At 33.5% G+C, this 22,500-nt stretch overlaps 1 protein-coding gene across 1 annotated transcript in view; it reads right to left on the reverse strand.

Moving 5' to 3' along the window:
- The window catches only part of LOC144972284 (uncharacterized), a 24,205-nt gene extending 3,077 nt beyond the window's left edge, over positions 1-21,128 (reverse strand). Inside the window, exon 1 of the mRNA XM_078913371.1 lies at positions 20,580-21,128. Coding sequence (XP_078769497.1) covers positions 20,580-20,656 — 77 coding nt within the window. The 5' untranslated portion in view covers positions 20,657-21,128. The remainder of the gene's footprint in view (positions 1-20,579) is intronic.
- Between the last annotated feature and the right edge of the window lie 1,372 nt (positions 21,129-22,500).

Below are 22,500 nucleotides of genomic sequence, written 5' to 3' on the forward strand. Positions count from 1 at the left end.
ATCCCACGTCTATTTATAAAGTCTTCAAGATCCATAAAGACTCCGAAAACGGAGTTTGTCCCGGTTTATGTGGTGTTAAAAGCACTGGGGACAATGTTAGCTATCCCTTAGATATGACACAAGTCAATAGTTAAGTGCTTTCCTCCACATCAAATAGTCTCAGCTACCCAATGACTACTTGGTTAACAGAAGAGTCAGAAAAAGACTCGACTGCAACCATCGGAATATGGCGATCCCAATTGTCATGTATGCTTTACTAACTGAACCATCGGAAGAAAATATATTCGTTTTTATTATTATTATTAGATTTGGTCATTCACCACTATTGACAAATTGACTTTATATTCTATTACAACTTTAATTAATCCAGTGCTCCATAATAATAATAATAATAATAATAATAATAATAATAATAATGATAATAATAATATAATAATAATAATAATAATAATAATAATAATAATAAGCATATTTCTATAGCGACTTTCGTCGAAACCTCAAAATTTAAGTCATACAGATACATGTTGCCTTTTGTAATAAATAATTAATAATAATACAATTCCCTTTATTCATATCTAAGGGTACTGTGTTTCTAGGGTCGACTCCAATGGAAGACTGGAATAACCCAGGCGTCAGCCGCAGTGCAGCACCACAAATTGATCTAGGGCGAGGTAATTTACTCAAGGCCACACAGCGCAGCGGGTATTCGAACTCGGTATCTTTCGGGTATGAATCAAAGACCGTACCGCTGAGCCACGCTGCCCCATAATCTAGAACTCACCTCAATGCCGATAAAGCACTCGTTTACTTTAAAGTCAAGTCAGAAAATAGTTTTAGCACAAAAAAGCTCATTATAATCAATCCGACCAGTGATCACGCTCACTGTCGCTTGATATTCGTGAAAGTGGAGAATTGGTAATTATTCGGCTAAGTAGTAATATAAAAAGCATGAGAAGCCGTTGTTAAATTGTTAAGGTAAAAATTGCATGATCAGCAGTTTATAACAATAGTGTGTAAGTGTGTTATAGTATTACACATGTGTAATTGGTGTGTCAATGGTATTATTGTTGTGTGTTGTACACACTTTGCAGTTATTTTTAATTGTAGTATTGTGTGTTTTACACACTTTGTAATTATTAATGTTGTTAATATACATGTGTAGGAGAAACCATTATTAAATTGTAAAATATGTATTATCATTTTATTATAGTAGTGTGTAAGTTTTTTATAGTATAAGATATATGTAAAACGTGTGTTAATTTTGTTATTGTCGTGTGTTTTACACACTTTGTAGTTATTTTCAAAATTGTATTATTGTGTGTTTTACACACTTTGTAATTATTTCTTAACATACATGCGCAGGAGAAACCGTTGTTAATTTGTTTAATATGTATTATGATTATTTTATTATAGTATAAGATATATCTAATCCTTGTGTTGATTGTATTATTGTTGTGTGTTTTACCCACTTTGTAATTATTTCCGTCTTAGAGGTGCGATAGCTATATTGATAAGATTTAAAAAATAGATAACAAAAAGTCCATTTTTTAATGTCATTGTCCTAATGTAATGTCTGTGAAAAGATACGAAGATGCAACGTCACATAAGTTAATAACACTCACTTTAAACAATGTTGATATATTTTAGAATAATAATAATCATAGGTTCAAAATTACTCATAATAGATCTCGCATCTCTATTCGGATTTGAACTTGAGACATTTTCGTGCGATAGAAAGACGCCTTACAATTTGATCAATAAAGAATCGGTGTGTGAATACGACACATGGTCGTGAGCAAAACACTTCGTTGTTTTCTTGCTATCCTTGTCTTCTGACACACTCGATACTCGTAAAAACAGACGGCAGGGGAATAATCTTAGTTCACGCGTCACGTCTTATTGGTACATCTAAATTCCGTTCGTGTTATCACCCAATTGACAATGATGATTTGTTAACAACGATCATCTCCAAGTGTAACCCCCCCCCCCTCCTTCTTCATATTTTACAGTCTAATTCAATAAATGGAATACAGCTGCTCTAAATAATTAGTTCGAGTTATTTAGTCATATAATTATTCATCACAAGACTTCGCGAAAACGTTATAGAAAAAAATACTACACTATCAACTTAAGTAACTGTGACTGTAATTTTGATTATCTCGCCTCATTGGACACTACATTCTAAATATCTCATTTTATTTTGTGTCACCTCACCATTACCATCGCACCATGAATTTAAAACTTCTAGCATCAAAAAAATATTCCATTATTTAACAAAAAAGATCTAGAAATATCAACGTGGCGTCACGATCATGTTACAGAAGATTTTTTTTACCTGTATTAGACAGAGTGGTAATTGCGAATAAGCATCAGTTAAAAGAATTTTTAGACTATATAAAATTGATAGAAACATCGGTTAGCACAGCCAGAGACTATTCTTTAGGTAGACTTGCAGAGAGAGGTCAGCATTGGTTATTAGAACAAAAATTTAGATTTCTTCTTGTTTATATCACATCGGTCAAGGGAATGATTGAGGCCGCTCAACAGGAATAAGACACGTAAGTTTTTATATTTAATTATTTTTTTTTTAAATTCCCCCTCTCCTTCCTCCTCCTGAGTTGAATATTTTTATTTTTTATTATTTTTAAAATTTTATTTTATTTTTTTTTTGTCTGTTTTCCATCTTGTCTTTCATTATGATGCGATATTTTATAAATATCTTTTATTTTTATTTTTAGACAGCGTAAACCGCCTGGTGTGTAATCGTTATACCAATACTCTCACGATATCCGTAAAGGTTTATTGTACTCATTCACACATGAGACGAGAGATTTTAAATGAGTAACCATTATTCCCAAGACCACAACGCAACCATTTTTTAAAACAAGAATACCCATCCAGTCACGGATATCGTCTGTGATTGCTGGATTTATCATATTTAATACTGAACTTTCGAGACCTTCAAATCAAGATAGGACATCGTCATTACCACAAACCACCACACACATACCACCGCCACTACCCACCACCACCACACACACATCACATCACCACTACCACCACCACCACCATCATCATCATTATTATCATCATCATCACCATCATCACCATCGCCACCACCACCATCATCATCATCATCATCATCATCATCATCATCATCATCATTATCATCATCATCATCATCATCATCATCATCATCATCATCATCATCATCATCATCATCATCATCATCATCACCATCATCATCATCATCATCATCATCATCATCATCATCATCATCATCATCATCATCAGCATCAGCATTCTCTTCAGCAGCAGCAACGACAACGACAAAAGCAGTCACATTCTCATCCTTTTCGATTTCAAATACAATATAACACAAAACTCAGGGAGACATTTTGTAAAAACTTTATTAATCAGTAAATACCCACCACCATTTATAGAACATTGAACATTAATAATAATAATGATAAATAATTAATAATATAAATAATATATAATAATAAAATTAATAATAATAATAATAATAATAATAATAATAACAATAATAATAATAATAATAATAATAATAATAATAATAATAATAATAATAATAATAATAATAATAATAATAATAATAATAATAATAATAATAATAATAATAATAATAATAATAATAATATATAATATATAAAAATTTAATAATAATAATAATACATTTATTATTATTTTATAGTAAATTAATATCAACATCACAATTACATTGACATTTCGATAACAATCAAGTAGACCATGAATATGGAAAAAGCTTAATCAAGATTTTTTTTTTTTTGTTTAAATTAAACAAAGATGAAAACGATTACATTAATATTGATGGTGATAGCGATAGTAGTAGTAGTAGTAGTAGTAGTAGTTAGTAGTAGTAGTAGTAGTAGTAGTAGTAGTAGTAGTAGTAGTAGTAGTAGTAGTAGTTAGTAGTAGAAATAGTAATGATTACAATAATGGTGATAATAATAATATATAATAATAATAATAATAATAATAATAATAATAATAATAATAATAATAATAATAATAATAATAATAATAATAATAATAATAATAATAAAATAATAATAATAATAATAATAATAATAATAATAATAATAATAATAATAATAATAATATAATAATAATAATAATGATAATAATAATAACATTATTGGGTTACGTTGACAGTATATATATATATATATATATATATATATATATATATAATATATATATATATATATATTCGTAGTATATCAAAGTATATCATAATAATAATACATGACATTTATAACGCGCATTTGCATCACCGGGTGATGCTAAATGCGCAAAATCATCATCATATCATTCCAATATAAACATAGATAAATACCCTTCACCGTGTTGTGTACTTACAATAGAGATGATATAGCATATAAAACGGAGGGAATCATTTTTATTAGATTACACCATTGTGATAGAGACAAATTGATTCCTATAATCGTAGGTTTTTCATTTATAAATTTTCTAATATCTATGATAGATTTCTGTTCATTTGTTCTACATAGACTCAACCTGACACTATCAAATAAGTTGAATTGTTTCATACATCCAGTTGTGTTTGATTTTACGATATCTAATCTCCCAAATCCACATGTTTCATTAAAATTACTTGATTTATTCCACGTGTTTGTACCACCGCCATACCAGATACTTAACAAGATGAAAAAATAACCCAACTAACAACTTTTAAAACCAACATTAAAATCAAAGCGTAAATAAGCAGTTTTTCTTTAACACGTCTGACACAATACACTCTGTTGCTATCCATAACATAACATGTGGTATAGGGCAAAATAGGATAAGATCCCTTGAATGCCCTTAATATTAATTAGTAATGCCATAAATCTATTGATTAAACATTACAATAATGATACACGTGGTAAAGATAGTATTTCAACTTAAATGTACTCATGTGGTGTACAAACATATATCTTTAACCGTGACATGCAAAGCACACACACACACACACACACACACACACACACATAGACACGCGTATAGAAGATAACCATAATAATATAATAATGCATAATATATACATACAAGATTGAAAGCCATATCAACAGCAGAGCAAACACGTATTATTCGTCATATATAAATCTCCCATCATATAATTCCCTGTCTACTAACACCTTGAAATAATCCATAGATTTTGCATTCTTTGTTTCAAATTTCAAACTGTTCCATTTCTGAACAATACGAATACCGAACCAGTTTTGTCTTATGTTTGTTTTGCATCTAGAGACAAAAATCTTAAACTTGTCCCCTCTAGTAAAAGTAATATTAGAATATGAAAAAAAATCAGAGAAGTCTATCCTATCCATACCGTGTACCAATCTATAAACCTGAATTAAATCCCCACGAATTCTTCTATATTTCAAACTGGGTAAGTCAAGAAATTCTAACCTTTCCTTATAAGATAAATACTGTATTGTATACATTTTTTTGGTAGCTCTCCTCTGTACACTTTCAATACTAATAGATTGTCTTTTATATAATGGGCTCCAGATGCAATTTCCGTATTCTAGAATTGGTCGAACGAGCGATTTATATAAATATAAAAATGTGGTTTTATCAAGACTTATAAAGGTTCTATATATTATTCCCATCATTCTGTTTGCACGGCTTACACAATTATCAATATGTAAATCAAAATTCAAATGTGAATCAAAAGTAACTCCCACATCCTTTTCATAAGGCACAACGGAAAGTAGATTTGACATAGAAGTATCAGTAAAATAATTATGACATGGATTATTTTTTCCTATATGTAATACTTTACATTTCGAAACATTAAAATCCAGATGCCATGTTGTAGACCATTTGAAAAGTGAAAATATATCATTTTGTAGAATGTTATGATGTTCAGTTGTACTATAGATCTTTGTATCGTCTGCAAACAGTTTGCAGGCTGAATTTATGCCACATGGTAAATCATTTATATATAAAAGAAATAAAAGTGGTCCCAATACGCTTCCTTGGGGTACACCGCTAATTACATTCTTAAAATCCGACCCCACACCATTGACAATGACCCTTTGTATTCGATTATTAAGAAAGTCTTTAATCCAGTTAAATATATTCCCTTTAAATCCATATGCTTTTAGTTTAATGAATAATCTCTCATGAGGTACAGAATCAAAAGCCTTGCGGAAATCAAGATAAACAACATCAATGCATTGATCACGATCAATTAACTTGGTAAAATCCTCCATCACCTGTAAAAGTTGAGTAATGCATGATCTCTTTGATCTAAAACCATGCTGGTTATCGTTTAGCATCGTATGACTTTCAAGAAAGTCCATTATTCGGTCTTTCAAGATAGACTCCATAACCTTACAGAGTATGCATGTTAAGCTGATGGGTCTATAGTTTGCAGCATCTAGTTTGCTTCCCTTTTTATGAATGGCAGTAACATTGGCTTGTTTCCATTCAATGGGCAAGGTACCAGATTCAAGAGACTTATTATATATTGTTGATAGCGGCTGTGATATTTCAAAGGCCACTTCTTTCAGTAAACGGGGATGAAGGGAATCGGGTCCCATGCTTTTAGTCACGTCTAAATTCAACAATTTTCCAAGTATGTCTTCTTGTGTAATATAAAAATCGGGGACGTTTAATTGATTTGTAACATTGAAAGTTGGTATATTTGTAGTGTCTTCTTGAACAAACACAGATGAAAAATAATTATTTAAAATAGTTAATTAGTTAAATTAAATAGTTAAATTACATAGTTAATTATTTATCTGTTATATTGAAGCAAAATGTGGTAAGTACAAAGGTGTTTGAGTAAACTGTTTAATTTTCTCCTCGCAACCTAGTTTTGAATCATTATCGAAGGTGTACCCACCTTTATTATTATTAACAAATGTTTGCCCGTTATCAAAATGAGATTTGTAGAAGGGTTGTGAAATTTACTCTCCCTCTTTACTTTTATTTACAAATGAGTTAACATTTTTTTGTTTAAAATCAGAGTTAATATTATCGCGAATTTTAATCAAACGTTGAAATTCCTTTTGATCTAATTTGATACCTTTTGGTAGAGGTGATAATTTTCTATTTTTTTCTGCGTACGGTTGAATATGAAGTCTGGTGATACCTCTCCAAGTTTTTACCCTGGCGTAAATGTTTCTACCTAATGGATACATAACACACTCTGTCTTTTTCATATCCATCTCAAATGGAGTTCTTTATTCGAATGCTTAAAACTAGGCTGTGATAAGCGCCAAGCTAGGTTTTGAAGCAGTTTGAACCAGTCTAAACCAGATTACTTTGTTATACTCGTTCAACCAATCATCTTCTTTTTTTCATCATTTGAACAACCAGGGAAATAACCCTTTTGTCGTTATTTTTAAGTTTGTGTGGATGAAACTGAGACAACAGACGTGACATACTAAAACCTTTGGCTTTCATTACAACAAAATAAACACAGTACATACCACACACGGAACTAGTTAGATCTTGTAATAAACACGTGTTGTGGTAACAAACTGAACTATGCCGTGTTATGAAACTCTGTATTTCAGGATAAAATGAAGGAGCGAAACCAAAACTATCCATAAATTCCATAGTACCGAATCCGTTTTGATAGACACATACCCAGTGTTCTCCAGGTCCTCGGCTATTACCGTATTGATTATAAAGGCACTTGGCTCTCGGGTGTTAACCCTCTTAGGAAGTAAATCCTTTGGATATACCCCTCTAAATATCCGCCTTGAAAAAATATTACATTTCAGAAAGTTTACAATGTCATAAGTATTCATCTTTAAAAATCGATCAATACTTGACGGGAGTGATCCAATTCAACAATACTATCCATTTCACCGTAAACGATCACATGTATAGGATTGGGGAGGGCTTCAGAGAACTTCAGTTCTAAACGCAGAGCACCGCTTTTCACCAGCTCAAACTGATCACCATCCAACAAACACGGACTTAAATCGAAAGAGAATAATGTATATCCCCCAGAATAATCATTATAACTTATTCCGTTCCCGGCGTCCTTGTTTACTAAACCATTGGCTAACATTAGGCTGTGATACGCTCTTACATATCTGTTGTTTTTAAAATCAGGTGTTAGAGCTTTTGATGGGATTTGATGTCCATCCATGTATAAGGCTAAAAAGGATAGATCATGATGTTTGAAATCAAAAGGAATTTTATTATACGTCCCATTAAACGCAGAGCTATCTACTATACCTATTATTATCTTATTTGGGGTTTGACTTAAAAATAGATTATCTTGAATATCGCTTAAATTACCTGTCGGGAAAGCGAAAGTTTTTTGAACAACTCTTTTCAATGGATATTTTATGTTACCTTTTTTTAAAGCACTCTCGTGGGCTAGTTGAACAGCAGGATTTAATTTAGCCTTTCTGACATGAATAGACGCATGAGTGATCTTACTCCGAAAACCGGAGGTATTATCATTAGCTATCAGATTAAATGAATCTTTAGAGGGTGTGAGTCTGATTTTTACATCCACACCATTTATCAAATATCTTTCTTGATGTGTAAAGTCCAAGTGTAATCTTCCTAGCATGTCTATTTCTTTGCTGTTTGCGGTCAGGGATCGCCTGGTTTTTAGTCCTTTATTCTCATCACCTGTGGTCTTTTCAGTGTGGTGAGGTGTATCGGTATAAAAAAATTGACTTGTCAGATGACTCTTCTTTGCTTCTGGACTCGAGTTCAATAATGTTTCAAAAATAGCTCTGTATGGATACAGATTGTCACTGGTTGAAACGAGAGTATCGTTTAATATGAGGTCAACCTGGGAGAACAGAGAGTGCAAGAAATAATTCGCAGGTGCCACATCCGCATTATCATCCAGATTTGTTCCATCCGCTTTTGTAATCTTGGCCTTAATATGTAAATACGTATTGGTTAAATCGATATAATCACTCGTACCTCCGCTGATTGTAAATTCAATAGGCGCTCCATGTGTTAATGTTGAGAGAGGGTGAAATTCTACAAATGATCCGCTTTGCACAGATGTTTGAGCCGGTAAGACAGTGAATAGATCTAAACCAGAATCTAAACTTTCCGATGATTGGTGATGCAACAGAGACATGTTTATCCGAAAATATCTTTGGGGTTTCTCTTCTCTCTATGTCTTACGTTTTTACCTTTGTTTCTCTTCGAGGTGCTTCTTTTTATACGTTTTCTTTGCGGCTCACCAGGTGGAGCGGATGGTGTTATTCCCACACCACTTACAACTTTGTGAACTGCTTTATCTAATAATCGTTTTCCAGCTCTGGTAGCTCTATCTTTCACGGCAGATCTAACGCTTTTCCCGGATAACGCATCACCAGCAACTTCTAAACCCGTAAGAGCAGATTCTTTGAGTAATGATTTCCCGCCTTTTTTTAAAATAGGAATAATAGTTCTGCCTATAGATCCAAGTAGTTTTCCAAAACCTCTTCCTCTGTAATTTCTCCCACCAACAAAGACTGGTAATTCGTGTCCGGCTTGTGTACAATAATAATCCTCATATGCTTTTTTATCTTCCTGAAATGCACCCGACCTCATGATGACGTCAATAATCTTCCGGTCTTTTTTTTCGAAAATGTAATGTCACCACTGTCTTTCCCTCTTCGAATTTCACCTCCTTTCCGGTATCTGTGGTCACCAGGATCTCCACTGTGTTGAATTGAAATCGATTTATAGGTACGTAATTAATCTTGTCGAATATGAAATGTAATACGTCAGCTTCTCTGTCACCGGTGGGATGATACGAACCAAGGGTGCTAGGGTATCTCCTACAGGTCTGGGTTGGAAAAGATCACAGTATATGTATACAGAATCGTGATCTTTATTGATCTTTACTATACCTTTGCTCTGATAATTACCACGCCCCCAGAGTAAATGTTGATCCGTAATATGAAGGATTTCGGCTAATGTTGGACTGAGTTCTATAATGCTACCTTTCCTGTAAAGTCTTATCGTAGCTTTACGAGTCGACGAGTTGTAAAACAATTTGATATTACCTTAATTTTTTTTTTTTGGATGAATTCACTTTGATTAGGTTGTTGATAGTCGAAATTAATTCATCAGCAGTCTTATATAGTCCAGAGGGTATCCGTATTGTTTTTTGTTCTGTGTCATTGTCGTTTCGGAAAGATAACCAGCACTCTTTTTCATTAATGTTACGGTAAGAATTTGGGAGTATAATTTCAGAGAGACCGACCTCGTAATTCTCATTAAAATCAAATGACTCAGCTAACTTTGTAAAAAAATGACCCGCGTGGTTATCGGGGTAATATATCATACTACTATTACTGGGTAGTGTTAAATAAAACATGACGTCATTCAGCAATTTATGATAAAGTTAAGAGTGAGTCTTTTGGAATCCACGAATTAAATGAATGATCATAACCACTCCACTTAACAAGATATTCTATACGTCCTCGTTTTCGGTGTCTCAATATTTTTTCAATGTGAAAAATATGTTCATCTCCAGTCTTTTGCAATTCCTCTGTGTAAAAAGAACCTTTTACCTCATCACCAGAATCGTCCTTTATCCTATAGGTAATTGGAGCAGTTCTATTAAACCTACTAACAGTAAATAATTCCTCGCTCCACCAGGGGAGATAACCCTTTCTAAATGTTACTCTAGTTTTACTGATTCTGACCCTATCTCCTAACTTTAACTTTTCTACGCGTCTTTTTTAGGTATATCTCTTGTATAAAGTTTTGACCAAACCTCCTCTTGGTTTTCGGGTGTCACCTCTACAGGGGCGAGACCTATACTTCTGTGAAAAGAATTATTATAATTGTTTAGAATCTGGGGCAATACGTTTAAATAGTTTCTGGTATTTTTCCACGTGAAATATCTCCATATCTTTTCTTTCAGTGTTCTAATAAAACGTTCAACAATCGCCGCTTTGATGTCGTTGTTTTCAGTAGTAAAAAATTCAACATTCTGTTCTCTTAAGTATCTCTGGAGTATCTTGTTGGTAATATCAGCCCCGCGGTCGGTTTGGAGTTTCACGGGGATCCGATGATTGTTAAATATATTTTGAAAAGCTTCTTTAAGAGCCGTACCTGTTTTTGTCTTCAAAGGAATAGCCCAGGCATATTTACTGAAAACATCGATACACGTCAAGATATAGGAATATCCTCTGTTTTCCTTCTTTAGCTTTTGAAAATCCACAATATCCGCTTGAAATTGGAACCAGGACCCGGGAACGATAGTTTTTCTGCGTTCAAAATTATACCTTGCAGGTTTATGAAGACTGTAAGTGTCTTGATAAGCTAACCAACGTTTTGCGTCAGATGTTTTTGTTTTAGTAGCCTTTACCAAACGCCCAACTCCTCCAAAACACCCAGGGTGACCGATTTGGTAATATACCCGTCTAAGCCTCTTCTCCGTCATTTATTTGTATTCTTCCCATTTAAAAAGTGGTTGTGTATTTTTAGAAATATTTGGTTTTATGCTATTGGATGGTTCACGAATAACACTCCAACGATCTGGGTGACCAATCAAATCTTGTGGGATATTTGATTCACGTAACACAGTCGCGAAAACACGCCAGCCTTCTGGATCAAAACCCTTTCGTTTTCTCAATACATCGTTAATCAAATCGATAATGTTACTGTTTCTGATCGTTTCTCCTTTATACGAGATTTCTCCACGTGTGTTCCATTGTAAATCCGAGTTTTGATGAACGTGTTTAAGTAGACGCTCGGCTTTCCCTTTTAAGGTTTTAGGAACACTATCCATAATATCCTTTATACTTGTTTCATAATCATTTTTTATTTCTATCGGTTTTTGTGAATTTGTTCTAGTTTTAAAAGACTTCTCTTTTGTTTGGTCGTAACGTTTGAGATATCTCCATAATATCTGTTGATATTCATTCATTTTGTCTTGCGGGTTAAGGTCACTCCTTTGTAAAATTTCACTCATCTCATTGTCCATATCACTTAAACTTAACGATGTAGCATCGGGAACAGCTGGTTCATTTCTCACAGAATTTAACATCCTAGGGTCTACAAGTATCATTTTTTTTGCATGTTCCATGACTACTGGAGTAATAAACCACCGAGGACGTTCAATACAGGTCCCAATAAGGCTGGGGTAAATCCTCCTCTTTGTAAAATAGTTTTTTTCCTTTTAATCGATATTCTTTTAGCTGCTAATGATCGTAGACTCTGTGTCTACAGAGCTTTTTCTTTTGAGTCGATGACAGGGGTACGTTTCCTTTTAAAACATTTAACGCGCATTCGCTCAAACTTTTTACAACATCTGGTGTTGCACTTCTTAATAAGGCTTTTTTAGTACGAGAACCAGCTTTTGCTATCAATATAATAAGTGGGATGTTTCTCTTTAAACACTTGGATATTGTCATTTTTGTAAATAAACGACCGTGTGCTCAGGTGGAAAAATATTTGACCGTAGACGTAGATGGTCAGGTGTTTTCTGTCTCAGATCAAAAAGTAAGTAACCAAATGGTTGTGAAGTCGCGTCTTTAAATGAACTTTCCACAAACTTCAACTTACTGGGATATATTTGCTGAGCTAATCTATTGATTTGACTCGCATGGGTTTTTAAAGACTACTAAGTAATGACTGTTCAGACTTCTTGTTCTAAGATGTTTATTTTTATTGAAAAGATTCTGAACTATATATATAGCGCTGATATTTCTATGATGCGAGCCTTTTGTAAATAGTTTTGTGATCGAATCGTCTGTTTCATTCATCAAGTCATCGATTATTACCAATCTTCTCTTCCCATCCTCCCATTCTTGCCATCTCGGTAATCCTTCACAAATGAAATTGATTTTAGCTTTTCAAAAATAGGTTGCCATTCCGAGTAACACCACACTATCTCTGCTGGGGTTGGTGACATGATGTGTTCTATGTTATCTAGAAAGCGTATTACCCACTTGGTCTTGCCCGAACACGTTGGTCCAGAGATTAGACAGTTAAAGGGGTGTTGAAATCTAACATCTATCATTGTTATTTCTGGTTGTTCTTCAGTATGTGTGATTAGATCAACAATCTAGATCAAGAGTGGAAGAGTGGTGATACCATCTGGGCATACCTTCCTTTTTATATAGAAATATGAAAGACTGGCTCGCTCCTGTTTATAGCTGTACACGTGGGCATCAATAGTTCTAAATCCCCTATTTACACCTGACCCGCTAGTTTTATTCTTTAAAACATTCAGATATTTTTCTTTAGTAAGTTCGTTTAGCCTTTTACTCAAACCTTTGCAACTTATTTTTGTTTTCTTTTCACTGAAACAAATGTATGTTTTTGAGCAAAGCGCAACACCTCCGTCTCCTTCATATTCCAATTTGAACAACCCGGGTGTTCTTTTCTCATGCTTTTGATAAATTTCACAACAAAGAGATGGAACAAAGCCGGTTTTGTTTGAAACGAATTCGTTGTGGTGAGTTTTACAGGCAATACTGGGAAACCAATCACCATATTCCTGATAAAATTCTTCAATGAACGATGGTTTAATCATCTTAGTCAAATCATGTTCACTAAAGGCGATATACAATGAGTCTGTATCAGTTTCAAACAGCTGATAATCCATCCTTGGAATAAACCGATCAATAAAATCATAATGAAATTCCAACATTCTAAGTTTTGCGTAAGAATATACTACTGAGCCTATCTGAATCGGCAAATACCAGCGAATATTGGTTTTAACAGATTCTATTTCATGTAACTTCGGGGTCAAAGGTGTCATTTTCCTAAATAAAGGAGAGTTGACCTTTTGAGAAATGGTTTCATCGTCTTCCGAATAAAAAACTGTCATATGTTTGTCTAGTCCTTCTAGGGTTTTTCCATACGCTGAATTTCCCATCAGTTTCATTGTCTCTGCAAGTATACCATACTTTTTGTCCCTATCACCTTCACGTCTGGCATTGGACACGGTTTCAACAAATGTCGAAAAACATTTTTTCGGGACATATTCAATTATTTGCATGATATCATCGACCAGAAGACCATGATTCAAATACCACTTGAGCAAGGGTGTTGTCAGTAAAATCCCTCGAGCATGGTAACTACTGATCAAACTACGTCTAGGTTGTGTTAATAGATTATGATCAATAGCAAACTGTTTCATCGTTTCACCTATATTTTCTCTATAAATCATTGTATTTTTGAATATCGGAGGCATGTCAGCGTAGTACGGGTAAAGATGAGATGGAACTCGAATATCACACTGGACAAACCCGAATAAATCATCATTCATGACTGCGCAAACGATAGCTTCTTTTGTAATAGATTTCAATTTACTGAAAGGATCTTTACGGGAGGTAACTTTCTGTCTAGGTAGGCTCGAATGCGAGGATCACTTTTTTTTAATTTTAACTATTCGCACTCCCACATAACCACTACTTCGAGATTAATCTCTTTTCTCAAATAATTCAATTTTTCCTCTGTCTTCCGTTTTCTTTCTAAAAAACTCTGGCCAAATATATTTCTTTCAGATCGATTTAAGTCACACTTACTGTGGCCGTGTATCCAGCAACCAAAATATTCGAACACGAGAGATTGATTTGCGTCAGACCACCAGCCATCGGCTTTGTTCTTCTTTTTACTTCCCAAAACTTTCTCAGTACTATTAAATTTGTGTTTGATGTGAATGTTTCTTCTATAACTTTCCCATTCCAACCACGAACAGGCTTCCTGTCCATATGGATCGAGTTTCTCAGCTCTATAACCTCTACTTTTACGTCTTCGTATCGCTAAATCTGTCGGCATGTCTTGTCCTTAACAATAGAGATAAAGACTGTTCGCGTCATAACCTTTAAGACTCTTGACGAGTTTGTCGCTATTACCTCTAATAGATGTTACATCTTTCTCTACATAACGAGTAAATATGATAGAGGGACCTCCTCATACGTTGCTACGCATTAATTGATGCAAATCTTTATTTTTTTTCATTAAATAAAGAAAAAATGATGTTTTCTGGAATGTTTTTGAATAAATATCTGAGTGTAACGCCTGGAATTGAAACTGCGTTTTTAAAAATATCCAGTCCTAGGTGTTTATAGAACTCTGTTTGTCTATCGAGAGCGGTTAACATTGGAATACAATCCCTTAAGTTATACCATTTTAGGAAATCTAGCATTGTCGACATTTTTTCTTCTTTCCAGATTCGCTGACAATATTTGTAATCTTCTTCAGAAATGTCGCTATTTTTTAAAACACTATGGAACGCTGCTCTAGGCGGAAGTGATGTTTATTTTAATTTATCCAAAGTATCAAAATATTCGTAAGGAAAAAAACCCTTTTTTTTCTTCAACGTTATACGCATTTAAGTACTGGGAGTAGCGGAAACCGGGGGCAAGGTAATTGGTAATATCTAGAAATTTTAGTTTTTCGTTGCTGATACACAAGAAGGCGTGACTTTTTTTTTACAACTTTCAGGTCATTTGTCTTTAACAACCTTTTGATTAAGAATTGTTTCAATACATTTAAATCGTAGTTTTTGGAATTAAACCCGACAACAATCATTTGTTTCAAGTAACGGTCTAAAATCTGTTGCTGTTTTTGATTATCCTCAATTTGTTCATAAGCGTGGTGAAATACAACGTCACGGAGATAAGAAAAGGCTTGATCGCTCACTGTCTCTAAATAATCTACCATGCGATCTACCAGCGCCTGGGGATCGTTCTCTGATACGAAGAACACAGGAGTGTCAAATCCTGGAACATTAGTTGCGATAGCTATCGACATGGATACATGCTTGAGCGTATAAGTTGTTTTAGAAGTCTCGGACTTGGGTTGTTGAATATCATCTTTTTCAAAATAAGATTCGATATCAAAAACTTATCTAAATGGGTATACGTAATCAGGATTGATATCAATTCCCTCTTCTCTCAGTTTTTCTAGATCGGTCAAAGCGAGTTGATACACAACACCAGGGTAATGGTGACGTATTTTATCTCCTTGGCATATTTTCTCATGAGCTAAAAACCTCTTGTGAGAATTCCATAATTTGTTGCATTTATTACAAGTAAAAGTCTTAACAACTTGATCAATATTCTTGATATAGCAAAAGTGATTGTGATGGAGTAGAACGCGCATGGTAGCCGAATGAGTATAGTCGCTTCTTTTCATTAAAGTAAATCGAGATGATGCGACGTCGATATATTTGTAAATATCAATATTTACATCAAAAAGTTTCTCTAATTTCTCAATTTCGTTTAATTTAACCCCTGTAAAACTGCTACATTTATCAGCCTTATAAACAGTGAATAGACTTTGTGTCTGAGTCTCTAAATCATTGATTGAAGCCCCTCAAAATAACGCGAGACATCTAAAAAGACAAAGATTGTCATTGTATGGTTCTCCATGTTTGGTACGATGTAGTGAATAGATACTTTTATTATTTGTTATATCGCTTGGTGGCTCAATATCACAACAACCTATAGGAAAATAATGTATTTTATCTACGTAAAAATTAGTCGAAAGGATAGAATGTACAGCCCATTTGGTGTCTTCTCTGTTTAAACTAACAGAATCTAGATCATCATTATTTTTGACGATATTTATAAATTGTCTGAAATCTTCCCAGTTACCTATCAATTTAGGAACTTCTAAGACTCTGTGATTATTATTCGATGCGTGAAAAAATCTATACTCAGTTGTTTCTTTATGTTGGAGTAGAAAACTGTGACTATAATTTATCTTGAACCTCTCTTCTTGTCTATAAAATATTTCTTTCAGCTGTTCTATAAAATGTGGTGAGTGCCATTCAATTACATAAACAGACTCCCTTCAATAAAATGTGTTCTTATAGAATTTCTCTATTCTTGTATTATCGAATTTATGGCTTCGTCTTCTTCGTTACATTCGAAGAACGAGGTAGCGAGTAAAGACGTTCGCTGTTGTTGTTGTTGTTGTTGTTGTTGTTGTTGTTGTTGTTGTTGTTGTTGTTGTTGTTGTTGTTGTTGTACAGCATGACATATTTCTTTATGTGATTTAAAATTATCTCTCCTTGTAAATGTTTTGAACAAATGTCGCATGAAATTAATTTCTGTTTTTGATGCTTTGCGGTTTTATGACGATTCACGTTAAATTTAGTTTTGAATAGTTTTTGACATACGTCACAGTGATAAGTAGGATTTTTCAACAGTTAACATTCGATTTATGGTAATTTAAGCGTTGCTTTGAACTAAATATTTTAGTACACGAATCGCAAGAACACAGTTGCTCATGCTTAATTTTTTTGTGATACGTAAGGTTGTACACATACTTATATTGTTTACCACAAATTTCACAAATATACATTTTTAAAATTATAAGAAAAAACATACAAATAAACAAACGAACAAACAAACAATATAATAAATATATATCTTAATAATACCGAACGAGCTTCCAGAGGTTGATGTAGAATGGAACAAAGGCTTGAGGTACTGAAGTCCGAAGAAAGGTTGTGGCTTGATTAATTACGATCTGGTTCTGGTTGACTGGGGAAAGATGAGTATAAGGATGATGATGATGATGATGATGATGATGATGATGATGATGATGATGATGATGATGATGATGATGATGATGATGATGATGATGATGATAATAATAATAATAATAATAATAGTAATAATAATATAATCGTGATGATGATGATGATGATGATGATGATGATGATGATGATGATGATGATGATGATGATGATGATGATGAGTATAGTATAATTCTTAATTATCAGCTAAAACAAAACGCCTCTCTCTCTCTCTCTCTCTCTCTCTCTCTCTCTCTCTCTCTCTCTCTCTCTCTCTTGTGTTACAATTGTTTTTTTTACTAACTTTACAATGTTTTAATTGGACAAATAACCAAATGAATAATTTTAAAAAGAATAATGACGAAGGATAAAATATAAATTACCTTGATCCAGGTGATGATGAGGATGAAGATGATACTTTTGTATCTCGACAGTCGGTTTTCGACAGTGCGAGAAATTGAAAGGTCTCTTCCGCTCCCACCTTGTCTTCTAGCATTTGATGTAGTAAAGCCTGTTTGACTTTTTTTATCACTTTGTCTTTATCTAATTTGCTGAAAGCTTTGTCAAAAAAGAAGAAAATCTTTTCACCTTCGTCGTATTCGACGCATGTGTGTCCTAATTGATTGTCAGTCACATTTTTGCATCCTTCACAAAAATCATAGAGCACTTCTGAGAGTTTCTCTGCTAATATTACTGTATATTCTTGTTTAAACTGGTCCATTTTCTTAATTTGAAACTGAATGACGTATCATATTGAAATCTACTATTTTTAGCTCTGTAATAAAGAAGAATAAGTACATATTAAAGTTTTAAGTCCGGTAGATGATCGACGGTGGAGGAGAAAACTCGGGTATTTTCAAAAGTTTTAAAATTTAAAATATATAACAATGGTGACTAATAAAAAATGATTCACAAAAATAATAATAATGGTTCATATCTATTCACAATCTTCCTGGTCATCGTGTTTCCGTTTCCTCCTAATCTTAGTTTTCTTGTTCTCCATTTTGTCCATCTCGTCCATTGACGAATTTTTTTTCTCGAACAAATCTAATACTTTTGGTATTATCTTCTTTAACTCTTTGACCTCTTCGGTGTCTAATGCGATCCCCTTTCTCTGGGGGATTATTCGTTGTCCTTGTCAACATTATAGCGTATGTGAGTTTTTAATTTGCCCTGAAACTCGCCTACACTTACGAAAATATTTGTTTTTCCAATTTTTTGAGGTTCCATGGTTGAATTGTTCTTCTCCCCTCGTGGTAAAGTAGCTTTCATCACTCTCTATTATATATAGTTCTCGTCAATAATTTCTTGCCAAAAGATATCGATAAACGTGACTTGACATCGCGTAATTCTCTGATAAAACGTGCAATAATGAAATGACTTTAAACGCTTACGCAAACACTTTATCTCCATAAACCAAGCAAGTGTTAGTTTTAAATGATAAGAATTGGGAAATTCAATACAACAACCGTGTCGGTTTCATGAAAATTTAACAGCCTGTTGAAATAAATATGTAAGGAACAAATGGATCTTTAATCAATACAACGCATTAAGTCTTTTTTTTTATACTATTGATTATGTTTCATCTTTTTTCGCTGAGTAAGCTTTCTGGGCGATTATGGGCTTTCAGAGAAGACAGGAATCGTAAGAAAACGACGAATTGTGTTGATCACGACCATGTGTCGTGGTCGTGATCACACACCGATTCTTTATTGATCAAATTGTAAGGCGTCTATCTATCGCACGAAAATGTCTCAAGTTCAAATCCGAATAGAGATGCGAGATCTATTATGAGTAATTTTGAACCTATGATTATTATTATTCTAAAATATATCAACATTGTTTAAAGTGAGTGTTATTAACTTATGTGACGTTGCATCTTCGTATCTATTCACAGACATTACATTAGGACAATGACATTAAAACATGGACATTTTGTTATCTATTTTTTAAATCTTATCAATATAGCTATCGCTCATCTAAGACGGAAATAATTACAAAGTGGGTAAAACACACAACAATAATACAATCAACAAAAGGATTAGATATATCTTATACTATAACACAATTACACTATAATAAAATAATCATAATACATATTAAACAAATTAACAACGGTTTCTCCTGCGCATGTATGTTAAGAAATAATTACAAAGTGTGTAAAACACACAATAATACAATTTTAAAAATAACAACAAAGTGTGTAAAACACACGACAATAACAAAATTAACACACGTTTTACATATATCTTATACTATAACAAACTTACACACTACTATAATAAAATGATAATACATATTTTACAATTTAATAACGGTTTCTCCTACACATGTATATTAACGACATTAATAATTACAAAGTGTGTAAAACACACAATAATACAATTAAAAATAACTGCAAAGTGTGTACAACACACAACAATAATACAATTGACACACCAATTACACATGTGTAATACTATAACACACTTACACACTATTGTTATAAACTGCTGATCATGCAATTTTTACCTTAACAATTTAACAACGGCTTCTCATGCTTTTTATATTACTACTCGGCTATCGACACAATGAGGAGGAGGAGGTAGAGGAGGAGAAGAAGAAGAAGAAGAAGATGATGATGAAGAAGAAGAAGAAGAAGAAGAAGAAGAAGAAGAAGAAGAAGAAGAAGAAGAAGAAGAAGAAGAAGAAGAAGAAGAAGAAGAAGAAGAAGAAGAAGAAGAAGAAGAAGAAGAAGAAGAAGAAGAAGAAGGGTTTTAGGAGGAAGAGGAGATGAAGAAGCTATGGAAAAGGAACAGGCGAAGGGAGAAGAAGAGGAACGGAGTCAAAGGAGAAGAAGAAAATATGGGATATAAAGAGGAGGAGGAGGAGGAAAAGGAGGAGGAGGAGGAGGAGGAGGAGAAAGAGGAAGAGGAAGAGAAAGATAGAAAGAAGAGGAAAGAGTCGGAGAAGGAGGAGGCTGAAGAGGACAAAAGCAAATACATTTACTCTTTAAAACTAAACATAATGTTGTAAGACAGTCAGATTTATAACTATAATAAATAACTTTTCATACCTTTTAGTAGAATTTGAATTCAACCTTCTTAGAGTATTGCCGGAGCGAACTCCGCCTTTGCTGACTTTAAAAACCATTTTGTCGTCTCTAAAACGCTGCAGGTGATTCGAGTTTCCTCTTATCTTTGCTCGATTTATTTCACTTTTATATACACAATGGTTTTAAAACGGTGGTGCAACTTCTTCCAGTCTATACAAGTTAAAAATAGAACTATGCGGTTATCTTATTATTTGAGTATTTCGCTTGGCTGGGATTACCGGCGGGAATGTGTCAGGCACTAAAAATAGCAATTATATCACAGGCTTTTCCTGAGTTAATTCCCTTGTCAATGAATCGATCTCTCCTGGCTTCGCGGAAGCATTTGAAATACTTTTTTTTCTCCGATAACGGTTTGTTTACTTGTTTGTTTGTATGTTTGTTTATTTTCTCGCCATGGTTAATGTCCTAAAAAATATTAGTTTTTATCGAAGAAGTAGTCGTTGTATTTTTTCATGCGGATATTTCGTTTTGTTTGTTTGTTTTCCTTCTTTCTGTCTTTCTTTATTTCTCTCTTTCTTTCGCTCTCTCTCTCTCTCTCTCTCTCTCCTCTCTCTCTCCTCCCTCCTCTCTCTCTCTCTCTCTCTCTCTCTCTCTCTCTCTCTCTCTTCTCTTCTCTTTTATCATTATCATTTTATGAAGTTATCTATTCTTTTCTTTTATTTTTCTTAATTTTTGAAGGTCAAGTTTTGTTTGTGAGGGGGGGGGGTGTGGGTTTATTTTGTTTTTTGTTTTTTTTAGGGATTGCCTCTGGAAACGGTACTTGCTGCATTTTATGACAATACTGATTGTTTTCTTGATGTTTATCCCGGTTTCTGTCATGTGAGAAGGAAGGAATTAACAATCAATTGCTAGACTTTGGATCAGTCTTTAGTGTGTCGAAAAGTTGGGGGGGGGGGGGTTATGCTTGTTGCTTGTTAATGTATTTGTTTTTTGTTTGTTTGTTTTTTATTTGTTTTGTTGTTTGTTTGTTTGTTTTTTTGTTTTTTTTTGTTTTATTTGGGGGTGGTTTTTTGTTGGTTTTTTTTTTTTTTTTTTTTTTCTATTTTGTTTTCTGTGGGTTTTTGTTTTGCTTTTTTGTTTGTTTGTATTTGTTTTTTTGGGTTTTTTTTTTTTAATTGTTCTTGGGGGGGTGTTGGTTGTATTTCATATTTTTTGTTTGCTTTGTTTTTTCGATTTATTTTTGTTGTTTGTTTGTTTTTGTTTTTTGTTGTATTTTTTTTTGGGGGGGGGGTTGTTGTTTGTTTTGTTTTTTTTGCTTTTTTTTTTTTTTTTTTTTTGTTATTTTGGTTTTTTTTTATTTGGTTGGGGGTTTTTTGTTTTTGTTTTGTTTTGTTTTTTTGGGTCGCCTATGAATGTCAATAAATCCAGGGGTTCGAACCCAAGAGTTCATTTTCCCATGAGTAGAGTGCTTTACCGATTGAGTGCTCACGCCTGTACTTGGGATAACAGCTATGAGACCGTAGAATAAAAATAAACTTAAAGCGCTTTTCACGCCCTCGCGCTACAGATTGCACTTCACAGTATTTCATTACTTAATGCCTTAATTAGGGCACATGAAACAGAGTTTTTGATTTCATTCAGTACAAATCGGCCATACGGCACCTTTATTAACCATTTAAATGCTGTACTCTGGGAAGACACATCTTTGAAAATTTGGCAAGAAAACGTTTCAATCAGTTGCTATGATTCTGGCGACCTAAACGACACATCTTGGCAAACATTCTAAAACCTGGAATTTCAATGAGAAACCTCTCCTTCCCAGGTTTGAGAGATTTTGACAAGATGAGGGTCATTTAAATCGATCGATATTTGAAGGACGAGTTTTCTGGCCAAATTTTTGAATAACCGTCTTTCTGGAGTTCGGCAGTTTACTGGTAAAAAG

The sequence above is a fragment of the Berghia stephanieae genome, chromosome 5 (genome assembly GCF_034508935.2).
Source record: "Berghia stephanieae isolate SIO BIC M18660-M18661 chromosome 5, UCSD_Bste_1.3, whole genome shotgun sequence".
NCBI classification, from domain to species: Eukaryota; Metazoa; Mollusca; class Gastropoda; order Nudibranchia; family Aeolidiidae; genus Berghia; species Berghia stephanieae.